At 38.5% G+C, this 16,860-nt stretch overlaps 1 protein-coding gene across 4 annotated transcripts in view; it reads left to right on the forward strand.

Moving 5' to 3' along the window:
• ppp3cb (protein phosphatase 3, catalytic subunit, beta isozyme) overlaps positions 1 to 16,860 on the forward strand; it is a 60,049-nt gene that overhangs the window by 23,342 nt on the left and 19,847 nt on the right. For all 4 annotated transcript variants that reach the window (XR_014534449.1, XM_083547112.1, XM_083547110.1 and 1 more), the window contains exons 2-6: positions 5,512 to 5,712; positions 7,845 to 7,969; positions 9,072 to 9,183; positions 13,074 to 13,219; positions 14,263 to 14,402. Coding sequence is in view for 3 of the 4 variants with exons in the window: in XM_083547112.1 (XP_083403238.1) it covers positions 5,512 to 5,712; positions 7,845 to 7,969; positions 9,072 to 9,183; positions 13,074 to 13,219; positions 14,263 to 14,402 (724 nt within the window). In the remaining variant the exon portion in view is untranslated. The remainder of the gene's footprint in view (positions 1 to 5,511; positions 5,713 to 7,844; positions 7,970 to 9,071; positions 9,184 to 13,073; positions 13,220 to 14,262; positions 14,403 to 16,860) is intronic.

The raw sequence follows: 16,860 nt of genomic DNA on the forward strand, positions 1-16,860 counted from the left end.
GTTTTTACTAACCCTAACCCTGTTCTCACTAACCCTAACCCTGTTCTCACTAACCCTAACCCTGTTCTCATTAACCCTAACCCTAACCCTGTTCTCACTAACCCTAACCTGTTCTCACTAACCCTAACCTGTTCTCATTAACCCTAATCCTGTTTTTACTAACCCTAACCCTGTTCTCACTAACCCTAACCCTGTTCTCACTAACCCTAACCCTGTTCTCATTAACACTAACCCTAACCCTGTTCTCACTAACCCTAACCCGTTCTCATTAACCCTAACCCTGTTCTTACTAACCCTAACCCTGTTCTTACTAACCCCAACCTGTTCTCACTAACCCTAACCCTGTTCTTAAAAACCCTAACCCTGTTCCCTAACCCCGTTCTTACAAACCCTAACCCTGTTCTCACTAACCCTAACCCGTTCTCATTAACCCTAACCCGTTCTTACTAACCCTAACCCTGTTCTCACTAACCCTAACCCGTTCTCATTAACCCTAACCCCGTTCTTACTAACCCTAACCCTGTTCTCACTAGCCCTAACCCGTTCTCATTAACCCTAACCCTGTTCTTACTAACCCTAACCCTGTTCTTAAAAACCCTAACCCGTTCTTACTAACCCAAAACCTGTTCTTACAAACCCTAACCCTGATCCCTAACCCTGTTCTTACTAACCCTAACCCTGTTCTCACTAACCTAAACCCGTTCTTACTAACCCTAACCCGTTCTTACTAAACCTAACCATGTTCTCACTAACCCTAACCCTGTTCTCATTAACCCTAACCCCGTTCTCATTAACCCTAACCCGTTCTCACTAACCGTAACCCTGCACGTTGCCAAGGGATCTGCCAAGGGATTCCTGACGAACATGTCCTTATGTGACGAGTTGGGGAGTTGAGAACGTGTAGCAAAATCTCCCAGGCAGCATAAGGGAAGACACCATCTCCTAGAAAAAATGGCACAGGAATTAATTATTTCTTTAAATTATAAATGCTTTCTCATTTTTGTTTTTTTATTATGAAAAATAACCATGCACTGAATCCAGTGCTGTAAGTTGCCTGTAAACATATGTGGAAAATGCTTATTGGATATTGTGTGTGTGTGTGTGTGTGTGTGTGTGTGTGCAATGGTGCAATAAAACAGCTGCATATGTGTGCGTGCTTGTGTGCACGTGCGGCAGTGGTTTACTTGGCGTTCTGTGTGTGTGTGTGTGTGTGTGTGTGTGTGTGTGTGTGTGTGTAACTGCCTATGTGTGCAACCTCTCAAGGAGATGCTGTTATGTAAGAGCCCTCTGCTGTATACTGCACTTCAGTAATGCAGCCGTATTGCTAAATAAAGATGCACACACACACACACACACACACACACACACACACACACACACACACACACACACACACACACACACACACACACACAATCAGATAATAGACTATACGACCATTTTCTCTGCCTTCATTTGGCAGCAGATCCCACTAATGCACAAGCTCTCTCTCTCTCTCTCTCTCTCTCTCTCTCTCTCTCTCTCTCTCTCTCTCTCTCTCTCTCTCTCTTTCTGTGCTTCAGTCTCACTTATTGATCCTCATCTCACTCACACGCATCCACAGATGGCCCACTTCCCACGATCTCTCTACAACGACATCATTTTTACAGTATACTATAATATTCTGCAGTATTAGACACAAATAGAGCCATCACACACTTTTCTTCTGTCATATATTTAGTCTTGGTTCAACGCTTATGCTGAAATTAGTAGCAGCCTGTGCTTCACCACTGGCTCTGACAGCTCAGTGTGTGTGTTTGTGTGTGTGTGTGTGTGTGTGTGTGTGTGTGTGTGTGTCCCCACTGTTAAAGGATTTTGTGTAAAGGATTTTGTGTAGTGTGAATACAAAATGAGGTGCATAGGATATGAAAAGATTAATAGACTGGAGTATTAAAAGTCTTTTAACCTCCACATGTTTTCACTTCGCTTTCCACAAGGTTATATTAGCTTACATATTGTGTGATAAAGGGTTCGGGGAAAGGGTACAAACACACACTAGGACAAGTAGTGAGCTACTCTTTGCCTTGAGACACTTCAAAACATGTCCGGTGTAGGTGACAGCGTCACTTCCATCTGTTTGACGATACTTTACCTCACTGAAAACCGGAATTTCCATAATTGTTGGGGAATTATGATGATGATTTAATTATTGAAATGTTACTCATTAAAAACAACAATGATGGTGAATATCAATCTGAGTGAAATAAAGAAATAAATGTATAAGAACCAAATAAGAGTGATGAAATACAAAAAAGTATAACTGAAATAAAAATAAAATAAAATAGAACTTACAATAGAAATAGAATATTGAATGCACATAGGGATTAGCGATACCACTTTTTTCTCCAATATTACACCAAAAACTTTCAAGACCAGTGTCATCAATGTAGATACCAATATAAATAAGGATACATTATATGTATTTTGACAAAATACATAATTGGGACACATGACGTTTACCTCAGCATTAAAGGCTCACAACTGTATGAGACGTCTTTGAATGTTGTAGCATAAAATCTTCCCATCACTTCCTCTGAGACCCAAACCTGCTCCAGGAGGACAGAATGTGCACAAAGCCATCTCATCTGGTTAATATCTGGTTTTACATGGGTTAGAGTGGAATATCTTCAGTGGCCTGCTTTAGAACTCTGACCTCAACCCCTATTGAATTCCTTTTGGGATGAATTAGAAAAGTTATTATATCAGGAAATGAAGACTAAATGTTGAATAAGATGTTCAAAAAGCACATACAAATCTACTTTTGTCCACATAGTGTAAGTTGCTTTGCATAAGAGTGTCCACAAAGTGCTGTAAATGTAAATATCATTGTTAGATTTTTTGCTGTGGTAAACCTGGAATAGCAAAATTTTACAATTTGCATTAGGGCAGATCAAAATACCCAAACATGGTTCATTGGTGTTTAACACCCTAAATATAACCCAGAAATGGACAGATCATCAGCAGAAATTGAGTAGCTTGCCTCTATTTGTCAACCTAGCATTGAAAAACATTGTTTATACATAAGCGTTATTCAATTAAGGATAAAATTAGAAAATATTTTAAGTTGTGTATATTTTAATGTGTGTGTATATATATATATATATATATATAATTTTTTTTTTTTTTTTGCGGTAACATTAATTCAGCATGAAAAACCTACAGGATACAATACATTTACATTTATGGCATTTGACAGATACTCTTATCTATTTTCTTTTTTATGGATAAGACCATATAAAATAACTTTTTTAGTATGTGTTGTTTGCTTGCTCAAGAGTTACAGTTAATTTGCCAAAAGAATTATATCCTGCATAATGTAATAAAGCTAATTGCTAGTAAAACAAGTATATAACCTCTTTACAGGATGACCTGGGCATTATCCCAGGTTGTTTTCCTTTTCTTAGAAAGGATTTATTAGAAACCTCCAGAAGACATGCCAGTTGTTGGACTGATATATCTGAGGTGTGTGTGTGTGTGTTTCTATGTGTATAGCTAAGTCATACTAGCCTTAGGCTGCTGTTGCCCTGGATAACACCTGTCACAGTTTGATTTTCCTGCTTACCACCTTTTCTATGGCATCGCAATTCCATAATTTGACTAAATCAATTTTTCTACATCACTAAGCACTTGATTCTATAACAGGTAAAATATGACATTTGTTGGAAGTTAAAACTCAGATATGGCACCTTCACCATAACAATGTGTTGTTGTGTTGTTGTGGATCAGGTGAATTATTAAAAATGGGGAAATTATACTGCTTTTATAATCAGGATCACTAGTCAGTACAGTGGTCCCTCGTGACTCCCCGGTGTTACGTTCTAAGTTTGCGAGTTCTGAAAATCTGTGAATTTTGGATGCACCCCCATTAGTGAATTCATCTAGACATTATGTCACTTTAATACAATAATGTGTTTTTGAAAAATTATGCAATTTGTTAGTGAAAAGTTTAAAATGTTTTTCCTAACGTTCCTGAACAATCGGTCCCGCTGCGGATTCCCACAGGAATATTTAAGATAATTCGAAACTTGCTGTTAGTTTTCAAATGAAAACCTGTGAATTTTCCTAACCCGCGAGTTCCGAACCACGAATGATCGGGGGTTGACTTTACTACTAAAAAGCGAGCATTGTTTATAACCAAAGTACTGTTTAGAATTAAATACCATGTTACTCAATAGAAATGTCCTGTAAAGCTTGATAGAATTGCTAAAAGTGAGTTTGTGGTGTGTTTGTGAGAACATCTACACTATTCTGCTATACTACCATCAAACTCGTTCAATACTAGTTTAAACAATGTCCCTATGGGATCAATAAAGTATTCTGATTCTGATTCTTAGTTCAAATATATTTTTGTAATTAGTAAAATAGGGAAGTGGTGGCTCCAGCGGTTAAGGCGCTGGGTTGCCGATCGGAAGGTCTGGGGTTCAAGACTCGGTATCGCCAAGCTGCCACTCTTGGGCCCTTGAGCAAAGGCCCTTAACCCTCTATGCTCAGGGGGTCCCTTACGAGGGAAATATCAAGGTCCGTGACGTCGGAGTGACGTGGGGCCGCCTTCCCATGGGCTCACCACCTGCAGGAGGGACCGTAAGGGACGGTGCTGTGAGGATTGGGCAGCAGTCGAAGGCGGGGGGGGGCCTGCTTAGACTGCTGCCCCCGCGACCCGAATTACGGATAAGCGGGAGAAAATGAATGAATGAATAATTAGTAAAATATGGCCAAATAGTGAGCAAAACATCATGCAATTATTTCAACCTATATATATTTTACACATTCTCATATGTACTTGTTTTCTGTATTTCACATTTCATTCTCTGCTTTTAAAGAGGTTATTTGTAATATTTAGTGCCATCTGCCGTCTGTGAGGCACGAAACGAAAGCAGTCCTAAGCTTATCCAGTGAACCTACACTCCTGTACAGTATTGGTGAAGGTGGTAGCTTAGTGGTTAAGGCATTCGACTTTGGTTCCGAAAGTCGTGAGACGTGAGTGAGCCACACCAAGTTGTCGCTGGTAACTTGGGCCCCTGAGCAAGACCCTTAACCCCATGTCTGCTCAGTTGTATAAATGAGATAATTGAAAGTCACTCTGTATAAGGGTGTCTGCCAAAATGCCATAAATGTAGTATAGTGCTGTATAAGCTGTTTAAGGATCATCTTTCTTTGTTTTAGTAATTTTTCTTTGCCAGAAAAAAACACAGCATAAGCCTGAACAGAACAGAACAGAAGGAACAGAAGACCCTGATCCTGGTTGTAGAATATGAATATTGTGATTATATATCAGGCATCAGAAAGAATCTTAAAATCACAGATTGCACTTTTAATTATGAGAAGTTGGGTTGATTTTTTTTTACATTTTTATTATTAGTTTATTATTAGTAAAAGCCATTGATGCCAAAAGACCAATTGAATTGTTTTTCACCCTCTTTTTTTCCCTCTTGCTCTCTCATACTTTTTCTCTTTATTTCACCCTTGTTGTAGCGGTCCCGTTCCCGCTGAGCCACAGATTGAGTATGCGGGAGGTGTTTGACTGCGAGGGAAAGCCGCGAGTGGACCTGCTGAAAGCTCACCTCACCAAAGAGGGCCGTGTCGAGGAACCTGTCGCCCTGCGCATTATCAACGAGGGAGCGTCCATCCTGCGACAGGAGAAAACAATGCTGGACATCGAGGCTCCCGTTACAGGTCAGAGAGTCAAACATATAAGTCCTAAACACTATGTTATGTGGTAGGGAATCCATTTGAACAAGGCTTCCTTTCAGACTGTGTGTATGTGTGTGTGTGTTCCTATAATGCAATGGGTGTGCTTAAATAATAGTGTAATTAACTACAGGCTAAAATGTACTACTTTCTACACTGGTCTAATCTCAGTGACTGGACAGAATGAAAAAACCTGATCATTAATATAACTAAGCTTTCTGTAAAGAGATATTTAACATAGAAGGTGCCTCCAGTTTCAGCACTTTGTAACAGCACTTTTTTTACTGCTTCTACAACATGACAAAGTTGTTTTGGTTTATTAATTTCCAGAAAATAAGAACAAAAAGAGGTTTAAAATGTGGCAAATTGCTGTGGTGTGAGAGAAATAAAACACTTGCTGTGGTGATAAAATGCTGCCGCTTTGCTGATTACATTCCTATTGTATTATGCTGTTTATGTTCTAAACAATTTGAAATACTTTTAGGCGAGATCTTAGATTTAGATAACGAAGATAAAGTTTGTCTGGATAAGTGTTTTTGTCGTTGTTGTAAAATGTTATGCGTAGAGAGTCAGGGTTTAGGCCTCGGGTAAGTCGGGAAAAGAAAAAGGGTCTTTTTTCCAGTAATAAAAGCTTTCTTGAATAAAGTTCTACATTATATGGACAAAAGTTGGTGGACACCTGAGAATAATATTGGTATACCCTGTTTTAACATCCCATTCCAGATTTAGTCTCCATTTTCTGTTATAATAACCTCCAGTCTTGTAAAAAGATTGAGTGAGTTTGTGGAAATTTGTGCTTATTCACCATGAATGGTTTTAGTAAAGTCAGGTACTGATATAGGTACGTTTTGGAGACAAGGTGATCGAGGTGAGATTGAGATGGTTTGGACATGTGCAGAGGAGGGACATGGGGTATATCGTTAGGAGAATGCTGAGGATGGAGCCGCCAGGAAGGAGGAAAAGAGGAAGGCCAAGGAGGAGGTTTATGGATGTGGTGAGGGAAGACATGCAGGTAGTTGGTTTAAAAGAGGCAGATGTAGAGGACAGATGATCTGCTGTGGCGACCCCCCATGGGAGCAGCCGAAAGAAGAAGAAGAAGAAGAAGGTACTCATATAGGTGAGTTGAGGAGTCCTGGGGTGCAGTCACTTGTGTGCCCCCAACATTGTGGGAACAGTTTGAAGAAGAATCACATATTAAAGCCCTTGAGTTCCAATACTTTTAGCCATATATTTTATTTAGAAAGTTTAGGAATTTTCCCAGATGGGCAAAGCAAATAGCCAGTTTAGTGTGTACTCAGGGACAGCTTTTTATACAAGACTAATCACCAAGTTCACACATACACACTTTTATGCAGGAGCCCTGAATTAAGATGAGGTCAAACCATATTTAAAAGTGGAAATGATCAATAATTCATTGTTAACTGTTCGAAAGCAGTATGCACTAAGTAAGGAATAAAACACCCGGGGGCATTCTATTATAGGAAAATGATCGACGGCATGGTGTGGTGCTGGCGTGAGAAAGCAGAGTTAATATTACAACCCTGACGTTTCTTAAAACACCATGTTTTAATGCACGTGTTCGTCTTATATTACAGCAATTTTCGAATGACTTTTAAAAAAAGTTTTATCTATGAAATTGTCTTCAAAGTTGTCTTCAAAAATCGACTAGTCCCTGTTATTAATTGTGTGCCTAGGATGTCAATAAGAGAATACAGACTCAAAGCTGCAGGTTTAACTTAGATAATTCCAAAGCACTGACACTGGAGACTCCTTCCATAAATGTTACATAAATGTCTACAGTATCATTTTACACCTTGAAAGAAAATAAATGTTGAAATGAGAAGTCTAACAATGCAAACTCCTGTCAGATTCGGACTGACCAATCAGAACAGAGAAAGGAGCAATTGGTTTCTCTCTCAGCTTGACCCATGAACCTTACAGAGCTTTAATATTAATCATAACTTGCTACTGTGGTTGTGGAGATTGTTTTTGGTGTAGATGGAGATGAATGGACATTTCGATGCATTGATGAAGTAGTAAGTAAATTTGAGAATGAACCAGGTTTGTTTCCTGACACTGAAATGTATGCAGTGGTGATGTGCTTGTGTGAACTGCAGTGTGTGGAGATATTCACGGACAGTTCTTTGACCTGATGAAGCTATTCGAGGTCGGAGGGTCTCCTGCTACAACGCGGTACCTCTTTCTAGGGGACTACGTGGACCGAGGTTACTTCAGCATCGAGGTTAGTGACCTAGAGCTTTCTTTTACACATCTAGTACCCTACCTAGTACCCATAGAACTATGTGTTTGTAGTACCCAGGTTAGATCTCTGTTCTGATCCATGTTCTATAGGTAGCAGTAGAGTTGATGGCATTTTTTTCTTTGTTTCAATGGCAAAAAAATTTGAACATTTTATTAATTTTTGTATTCATTTTTGCTTAAGACATATAAAGACTACGCATTTTTTAATCATTATTATTTTACTAAATCCATCAGACTCTAGATATTTCTATTGAGTATTTTAAGGGAGAAAATTGTGTAAATAATACTTTTGATGTGAGTAATTCTTTTTTTTTTTTTTGCATTACAATTGTTTAGAACTGTTTAGAACTTATTAAGAAATTGTTTAGAAATCTGATACATAATTGATATATGATATAAATGATAAATGATAAATGATATAATTATAATAATGATCATAATCATGAATTATATTATGTGGACTATAATAATAATAAAAATAACATTACATCTACTTATTATTATTATTATTATTATTATTATTATTATTATTATTATTATTATTATTATTATTATTATTATTATAAGACTGTTAATACAACAAAAACTACTAGCGCAAATACTTACAAAAAATAAAATAAATAAATTACTAAATAAAAAAAAGTATATTTGATAAATATAAGATTTAAAAGGTATTTTTAAGATGGATTGAACTTAATTTTTAAACCATACTGGAAAATGACGTTTGATTATAATATATTTGACGTAATAGACCATAGATTAGATGTTAAAATCTGTTTTAGCTAACTGCTACTAATCAGTGTTTATAGTGATTGCACTTACGTCTTTTTTTTAATTATTATTATTTTAAGTTCTTTCATCAATTATAGTATTTTTTATTTAAACGAATATATCAAATAAGATAAATGCATAAAACAATATAAAGATTAAATGAAACAAGCTGTTTACCTGTATATATTTTTGTGATCTCTCTCTCTCTCTCTCTCTCTCTCTCTCTCTCTCTCTCTCTCTCTCTCTCTCTCTCTCTCTCTCTCTCTCTCTCTTTCTTTCTCTCTCACACACACACACACACACTCTCTTAGTGTGTTTTGTATCTCTGGTCACTGAAAATCCTCTACCCAAAGACGTTATTTCTGCTACGGGGAAACCATGAATGTAGACATTTGACTGAATATTTCACATTCAAACAGGAATGTAAGTATAAACAAAATTCTTCTTTTTTGTCAATTAGATTTATTACTTTGTTTTTTTTTGGTCATACATTAAGCCAGACCTTTATCCACCTCCTGTTTTCCCACAATGCATCATTTCCCTTTCAGACCATTATTTCCTTGTTTAGTTTATTTACAGCATTACACTAAAGAAAAAAACATTTAATAATCAGTTTATCAATCCAGCCATCCATTCATCCATCTTACATCTTACTTTACAAGTCTGTCCATACATCCAGTCATAAGTCATACATATCCATCCATTTGTCACTCACAAAACTAAGTGCACCCCTCACATTTCAGCAACCATTTTAGTATCTAGTATTTAGTATTTAATACTATAGAAATTAAACTTTGATATATTTTAGAGTCAATGTGCAGTTTGTATAGCAGCACAGATTTACTGCCCTCTAAAAATAACTCAACATACAGCAATTATTGTCTAAATAACTGAAAGTGTTGATATTTTGTGTGAGCCTCATTGTTATGTAGTGCTGCTTTAATCCTTCTGGGCATGGAATCACCAGAGCTGCACAGGTTGTTGCTGGGATCCTGTTCCACTCCTCTATAATGACATCACGGAGCTGCTGGATGTTAGACACTTGGCACTTCTCCACCTTCCGTTTAAGAAGGTTCCGTTTTGGGGTTGTTATTATGTTGGGAAACTGCCGTTCAGGTCAGTCTCTGAAGGAAGGGCATCATGTTCTGCTTCAGAATCTCACAGTACATGTTGGAATCCATGTTTTACCTCAATGCACCTCTGCTCCCCACTACCAGCAGTACTCATGCAGCCCAAGACCATGATGCTACCACCACCATGCTTGACTGTAGGCAAAACACAATATTTTTGGTTCTCCTCACGAGAGTCCAGCCACACATGCTGGACACCATCTGAGCCAAACAAGTTTATCTTAGTCTCATCAAACCACAGGACACTGTTCCAGTAATTCATGCTCTTGGACATGTTGTCTACATTAAACTGTCTGCAGGGTTTCTTGTAAGGCAGCTTCAGAAGAGGCTTCCTTCTGGGACGGCAGAAATGCAAACAGACTTGTTGCAGTGTGCGGTGTACGGTCTGAGAACTGACAAGTGGACCTCTAAAGCAATGCTGCAGCACTCATGCGTCTGTTTTTTGAAGCAGCTTCTGCATCTGACGCACAGCACAAGGACTCAGCATTTTTAATGGGCCCTTGCGAGGGCTGTTCCGAGTGGAACCTGTCTTGGAAAACCTTTGTATGACCCTGGCCACTGTACTGTAACTCAGTTTCAGGGTGTCACCGATCTTCTTATAGCCTCGGCCATATTTGTGGAGAGCAACAATTCTAATTCTCAAATCCTCACAGAGACTTTGCTATGAGGTGCCATGTTGAACATCCAATGTTCAGTATGAGAGAATTGTACTCAAAACAACAAATTATAACTGCTTTAATACGAGATACACAAATTTGTATGGTTCTGTCAAGCAAACAAAAAATTGAACACAATGAATAGGACGTGTGGCTTTGCATGGGTAAATGATATACTGCTGTTATCACTTAGGGTGTACTCACTTTTGTTGGCAGCTATTTAGACAATAATGGCTGTAGTTATTTTCAGAGTTCAGAAAATTTATACTAAATATATACAGTATATTAATATATACTAAAATGGTTGCTGAAATATAAGGGGTGTACTCACTTTTGTAAGATTTTGTATGTATCTATTCATCCATCTGTCTGTATGTTCATTTGTCCATCTGTCCATTCATCCAACCATTTGTGCACCACTGTGTTCTTTGTCTATACTGTATATATCAATCCATTCATGTATCCATTTAGGTTTTCTATACACCAAATCCATCCACACGCATCCATCCATCCATCCATCCATCCATCCATCCACCACTGTCTCCTTAGTCCATATAGCAAAGCTATTTATTTGGCCTTCTGTCCATCCATTCATTCTATTCTGTTGACCAGCCTATTCATCCATCCATCCATCCATCCTTCCATCCATCCATCCATCACTGTCTTTTTAGTCCATATAGCAATGCTATTTATTTGGCCTTCTGTCCATCCATTCATTATATTCTGTTGACCAGCCTATTCATCTATCCATCCATCCATCCCTCTATCCATCCACCACTGTCTTTTTAGTCCATGTAGCAAAGCTATTTATTTGGCCTTCTGTCCATCCATTCATTCTATTATGTTGACCAGCCTATTCATCCATCCATCCATCCATCCATCCATCCATCCATCCATCCATCCATCCATCCATCCATCCATCCATCCATCCATCTATCCAATCCATCCAATTCTGTTGATCTGCAACCAATCTGGTTTTAGTCTGTATGCTATGGTGGCCGAGAAGTGCAAAACGAATTAACAAATCAGAAAACACTAACGAATCCGCAAACAAAATAACGAATGTGAAAACAAAGTAACGAATGCAAAAACAAAATAACAAATCCGAAAACACCGAATGACAGGTGTCTTGTCCAATGAACGGTAAGTGTTGCATTCACAAACTATACCTACCTTTTCCGGTTTGTCTGAATTGTCGTTGTGTTTTCGGATTTGTTAAGTAATGGACACTTACATTCATCTCATTTACTCTCATTTACTTCTCTTTTATTGCTCAGTGCTCCCTTCTCCTCCACGCCTTAATATTTCTTCAGGACCTTTCTTTCTATCACCTTCTCCTTGAGCTTTATGTTTTCTCTTAGATGCATTCTAGATCAGTCTTTTTGAAATGAGACACAGAAAGAGCGAAAGCATTAGCAGCAAATTAACTTGCTCGTTAATGATTGGTCCAGGGAGTCAGCGAGTGTGATTTCCCTGATGGGACAGTAAAGAGTGGGCGCCCTCCTTTTCCATCTGTCAAGTGTGAGAACGAACACACACACACACACACACACACACACACACACACACACACACACACACACACACGCACACACACACACACGCACACACACACGCACACACACACGCACACACACTCTTGGCCTGAAAAGGGCTGCCCTCAGTTAAATAGACCTCCATTTTCTTATATAACGAGACGATTAGTCTTACACTACACCTCCCTAACCTACTTCAATGTCGTAAGCTTTTCCTGTGCTGAGTAATACATTGTTAGATGTTGAGGATTCTATAAATGAAGGTAGAGAATCTAATGAACAAAACCAGGTTCAGCAAATATGTGAGCAGCAAACGGCTTCATGGTTTTTATTTGCATACTCTACCCTGATTGGTTCTTGTGTTTTATGATGTAATACTACTCACAGTTTGTGTGTTCTGGATGTTTTAGTGGTTAAACTGCTGCAGTGACAGATATGCAGATATATATATATATATATATATATATATATATATATATATATATATATATATATATATATATATATATATATGATCACCTGCTGGGACTTGAGTGTGTATAAAAAACAAGATGAGAGAGAGAGAGAGAGAGAGAGAGAGAGAGAGAGAGATTGTGTGTGTGTGTGTGTGTGTGTGTGTGTGTGTGTGTGTGTGTGTGTGTGTGTGTGTGTGTGTGTGTGTGTGTGTGTGTGCTGAGTGATGCAGTGGTATGACTGAACAGATGGGGTGGCACTGGTATGGCGAAGTTGACACAGTACAGATTGTCTCTCAGACACTCTGTCTCTCTCTCTCTCTCACTCTCTCTCTCTCTCTCTCACACGATTGACAGTGTTCTGTGAAAGTGTAAATTCATGCAGGATCTCTGCGTACAAATGAGTCGCAGAGAAAAACACAGCTTCGGAACATGCCAGCGTGTTTGTGTGTGTTTTTTATCTATCTGAAAGCTGTTCCCGTTTTTCTTGATATTCCTCTTCTTTTATTCCCCTCTCTCTCTTGTTTAATCCTCCTAAAGGTAAAATTAAGTACTCCGAGCAGGTGTACGATGCGTGTATGGATGCGTTCGACTGTCTGCCGTTGGCCGCTCTGATGAATCAGCAGTTTCTGTGCGTGCACGGTGGCCTCTCGCCTGAGATCCACACGTTAGATGATATCAAGAAGGTGCTCTCACACACACACACACACAAACACACACACACACACACACACACACACACACACACACACACACACACACACACACAAACACACACACAAACACACACAAACACACACACACGAATATGCAGATGGATTAAGTCTCTGAATAAACATTTCTTGCAAAGAGGAAAATGACCTTTATGTCCTAAATTAATAAATCATTCTGGCCAGTTTGTTCTGTGGTGTCTCATACCTGCATTGCGTCATAATCAGATTTTTACCTCGCGTGCATACACAAAGGCTGCATTAAATGCCATTTAGTCATTATTTATTTGTTTATTTTTTCTTTGTTTAGTTATTTACCCAATGTTACTAAAATATGTAATACAAAGTATCTAAGAAAATAAACCTCAAAAACCAATGGCCTTGTGCAAAAGATGTCTATCGTAGCAAAACCATCTAAAAATTGCTGATGTAAATGGACTTTATTAATTAAAAGTGATTATACAAACCGCACCTGCAGGTCTGAGACACATTTTAGCAAATACATCCGCCTCGCTAAGTCTCATGTGAAACCAAAACCTCTCACAAAACATCACAAATCAACACAATGCCCTCCAGGTTCTTGTGCAAGTGTTTTCTTGTAAGGATCAATCAGAAATCAAAATTTCAATGAGATGACGGAAACAAAAAAAGTGTGGGACTTCAGATGTCATATGCAAACCATCTTTTGCACAAAACAAACATATATATATATATATATATATATATACACACACACACACACACACACACAGAGAGAGAGAGAGAGAGAGAGAGAGAGAGAGAGAGAGAGAGACATATATAGATACTGATTAATTTATAATAGGAATTGAATACTATGAAATGACGGAAGTTGTTAACCCCGAATTTATAAAGCGTGAATCATTTTCTTTATGTGTGTATTTACTGTTAATCCTCAAAATACAGGTGTGTATGTGGTCGCAGTGATATTTTGCTTTAGTGTTTATTTACCTCTTTCTCTATGTGTCTCTCTATTTTCATTGTTTCTGCGCCCTCTCCAGCTGGACCGGTTTAAAGAGCCTCCAGCATTTGGGCCCATGTGTGATCTTCTGTGGTCAGATCCACTAGAGGACTTTGGCAATGAGAAGTCGCAGGAGTATTTCAGCCACAACACGGTCCGTGGCTGCTCCTACTTCTACAGGTAACTGTGTGTGTGTGTGTGTGTGTGTGTGTGTGTGTGTGTGTGTGTGTGTGTGTGTGTGTGTGTGTAAGAAGTGGTCTCCAGAATGTAGTTGGCTCTTTCCAAAAGACCTTTTTTTGTCCCTCTTTTATTTTTTATTTTCCCCCAAAAGGTACATTTTAAGCATGTCTGAAAGAAAGCGTTATGTAAAAATAAACACATTTAAAACCATCATGTGAAAAAAACAGCTGGAAATACAAAAAGATTTTTGCATCTTTGGTCTATAAAGACAGAAAACAGTTCACATAAATACAGCACATCCAGCTCTATTGTTGTTTATGCATGTGATTATAAGGGATTACTTTCAGTGCCTATATAAAGCCTAGGGATGCTTTTTTTTTAGCTGCTAGCACACATTTTATTGGTAATCTTGTAAAAAGTGGTGCTGCAAGCCTTTTCTGTAACATCAAACTCTATAAAAGAAAAGACTACTGACTGACATCAAGTGCTTTTCTTGATCCTAACCAATCAGAGTGCAAGCTAGCATTCAGGAGGAGAAAAAAAAAGTGGACAGTGAGTGAAAAATGAGTCTTGTTAGTGAGTGAATAAAAAGTTGGACATTGGGCCATTAAAATTCATATGATTTCAAAATGAGGAACTGATGCACTGTAGGTGAGAAGGCATGGGGTGCAGTCAGTGTTCCAATTCTTTCCAAAGGTTTTGTGTAAAGTTATGGTCAGAGCTCTATAGCAGGCCACTCAAGATCAACTAGACTTCATGTAAAGCATATTGTCATTGAGCTGTCTTTGTGCACAGGGGTATAATCATGCTGCAACTTTGGGTCTCCTTGTTTAAGTGAAAAGAAAATTGACCTTCATCTTGAACTTCATCCTGGTTCATCTTGAACCAGTGGAAATTTTGTTTTGTTAACGACTGTTCTGCCATCTTGGCGTGTGAACTTTCCAACAGAAACGCAGTCCAGGTCCTTTTCGTGTTGGAATATTCAGCAGCTGTGCGCTCTGGGCGATTAGGTATAGTGTGAAAATGAGCCCACGTCTGTAATTGGAATTGTAAAGCAACCCAAGCAGCGGTCAGGCTCAGTAAAACAAGAATTCCCACGATCCCATGGGAAAATCTGGCGATCTGCTGTTACTATGGTGACCAGCTACTACTGCTGAGAGTGAGAGAAAGAGAGTGAGAAGCGAGAGAGGAATAAATATATAAATAAATACAAGCAATAGAGATGGATTTTGCCGTCTCTCATCTTATGAAATCAGACATCAATGAATGGGAGAATGGGCGAGATGGAGTGTGTGCGAGTGTGTGTGTTGAACAAATCATCTGGAACTCATTATAGTGAGAGAAAATGTTGCCTGGGTTCTGTTGAGACATTTTGCCATGTCTTGTGGAAAAAAAAAACAAAGTCCATTATCATGGCGTTTATGGTATTTGGTAAAGTATATCAAATAATCTCAATCATCTAGTTTGGAGATCCCGCTGTAGGGGTCAGTAATTTAATATACTGAACTAGAAATTATGCCCAACTACTGTATGCCAGAATGCAACATAAAGGGGGTGTTATTTATAGTCTAGCAAATTAGATGTAACGCACGACTACATCTATTAGGGCCCAGGAAACCATTCAAAATAAGGACACACGTTTGTCACAATGACAAGCCAGAGACGAAGAATTCTATACAGTAAACAGAACCAATACAGGCATGTCATCATTGACACACAAATACTAAATTTTGACATTTTTTTAAATAGCTACATATACACTTTGGTCATGACTTTATATACAGGAAAATACATGTTCATGAAAGTATCATAAAAAGAGGGTCTATAACAACCAAATGCAAGGCTAAGGCTCACTCTAGGGGGTAGCACACTCCCTACACGAACAATGCGCTTTCACATGTGTGCACAGCAAACACTAGGGAAAAAGTGCCAACACCACAGTGCTCCAACTCACAAAGTGCTCCGTTCACCCAGATGCATAGCCTTCCTCTCGGAACGCTTCACCTGAGAGACATACAGTTTAGTCTGACAATTCAGTTAAACCAAACCAAGAACAACACTGACCAAAACGAATAGTGCAAAAAGAGAAAAAATAAGACAAACAGCAGTTTGTCCCCAAAGTTGACTCTCCAGATCAGAACAATGCTGAAACAAAGAAAATACTATTCCTAAAAATCATACAAAACTTTGTACACAAATTCAGCTCCATACAGATATGTATCACATGGGTTAGAAAGAAGATCTCCTGCTATAGAGCTCTGACCTCGACCCTACTGAACACCTTCGGGCTGAATGTGAACGCTGACTGCATCCCAGACCTCCTCACCTCACCTACATCATTACCTGACTTTACTAACACTTTTTTCACTAACATTTCCCCAGAAGAGTGGAGGTAAATGGGAACTCAGTGTGGAATGGGATGTTCAAAAATCACATACCAATCTAGGAAACTAGGATA

This window comes from Silurus aristotelis (assembly GCF_946808225.1).
Source record: "Silurus aristotelis genome assembly, chromosome: 7".
Classification (NCBI taxonomy): domain Eukaryota; kingdom Metazoa; phylum Chordata; class Actinopteri; order Siluriformes; family Siluridae; genus Silurus; species Silurus aristotelis.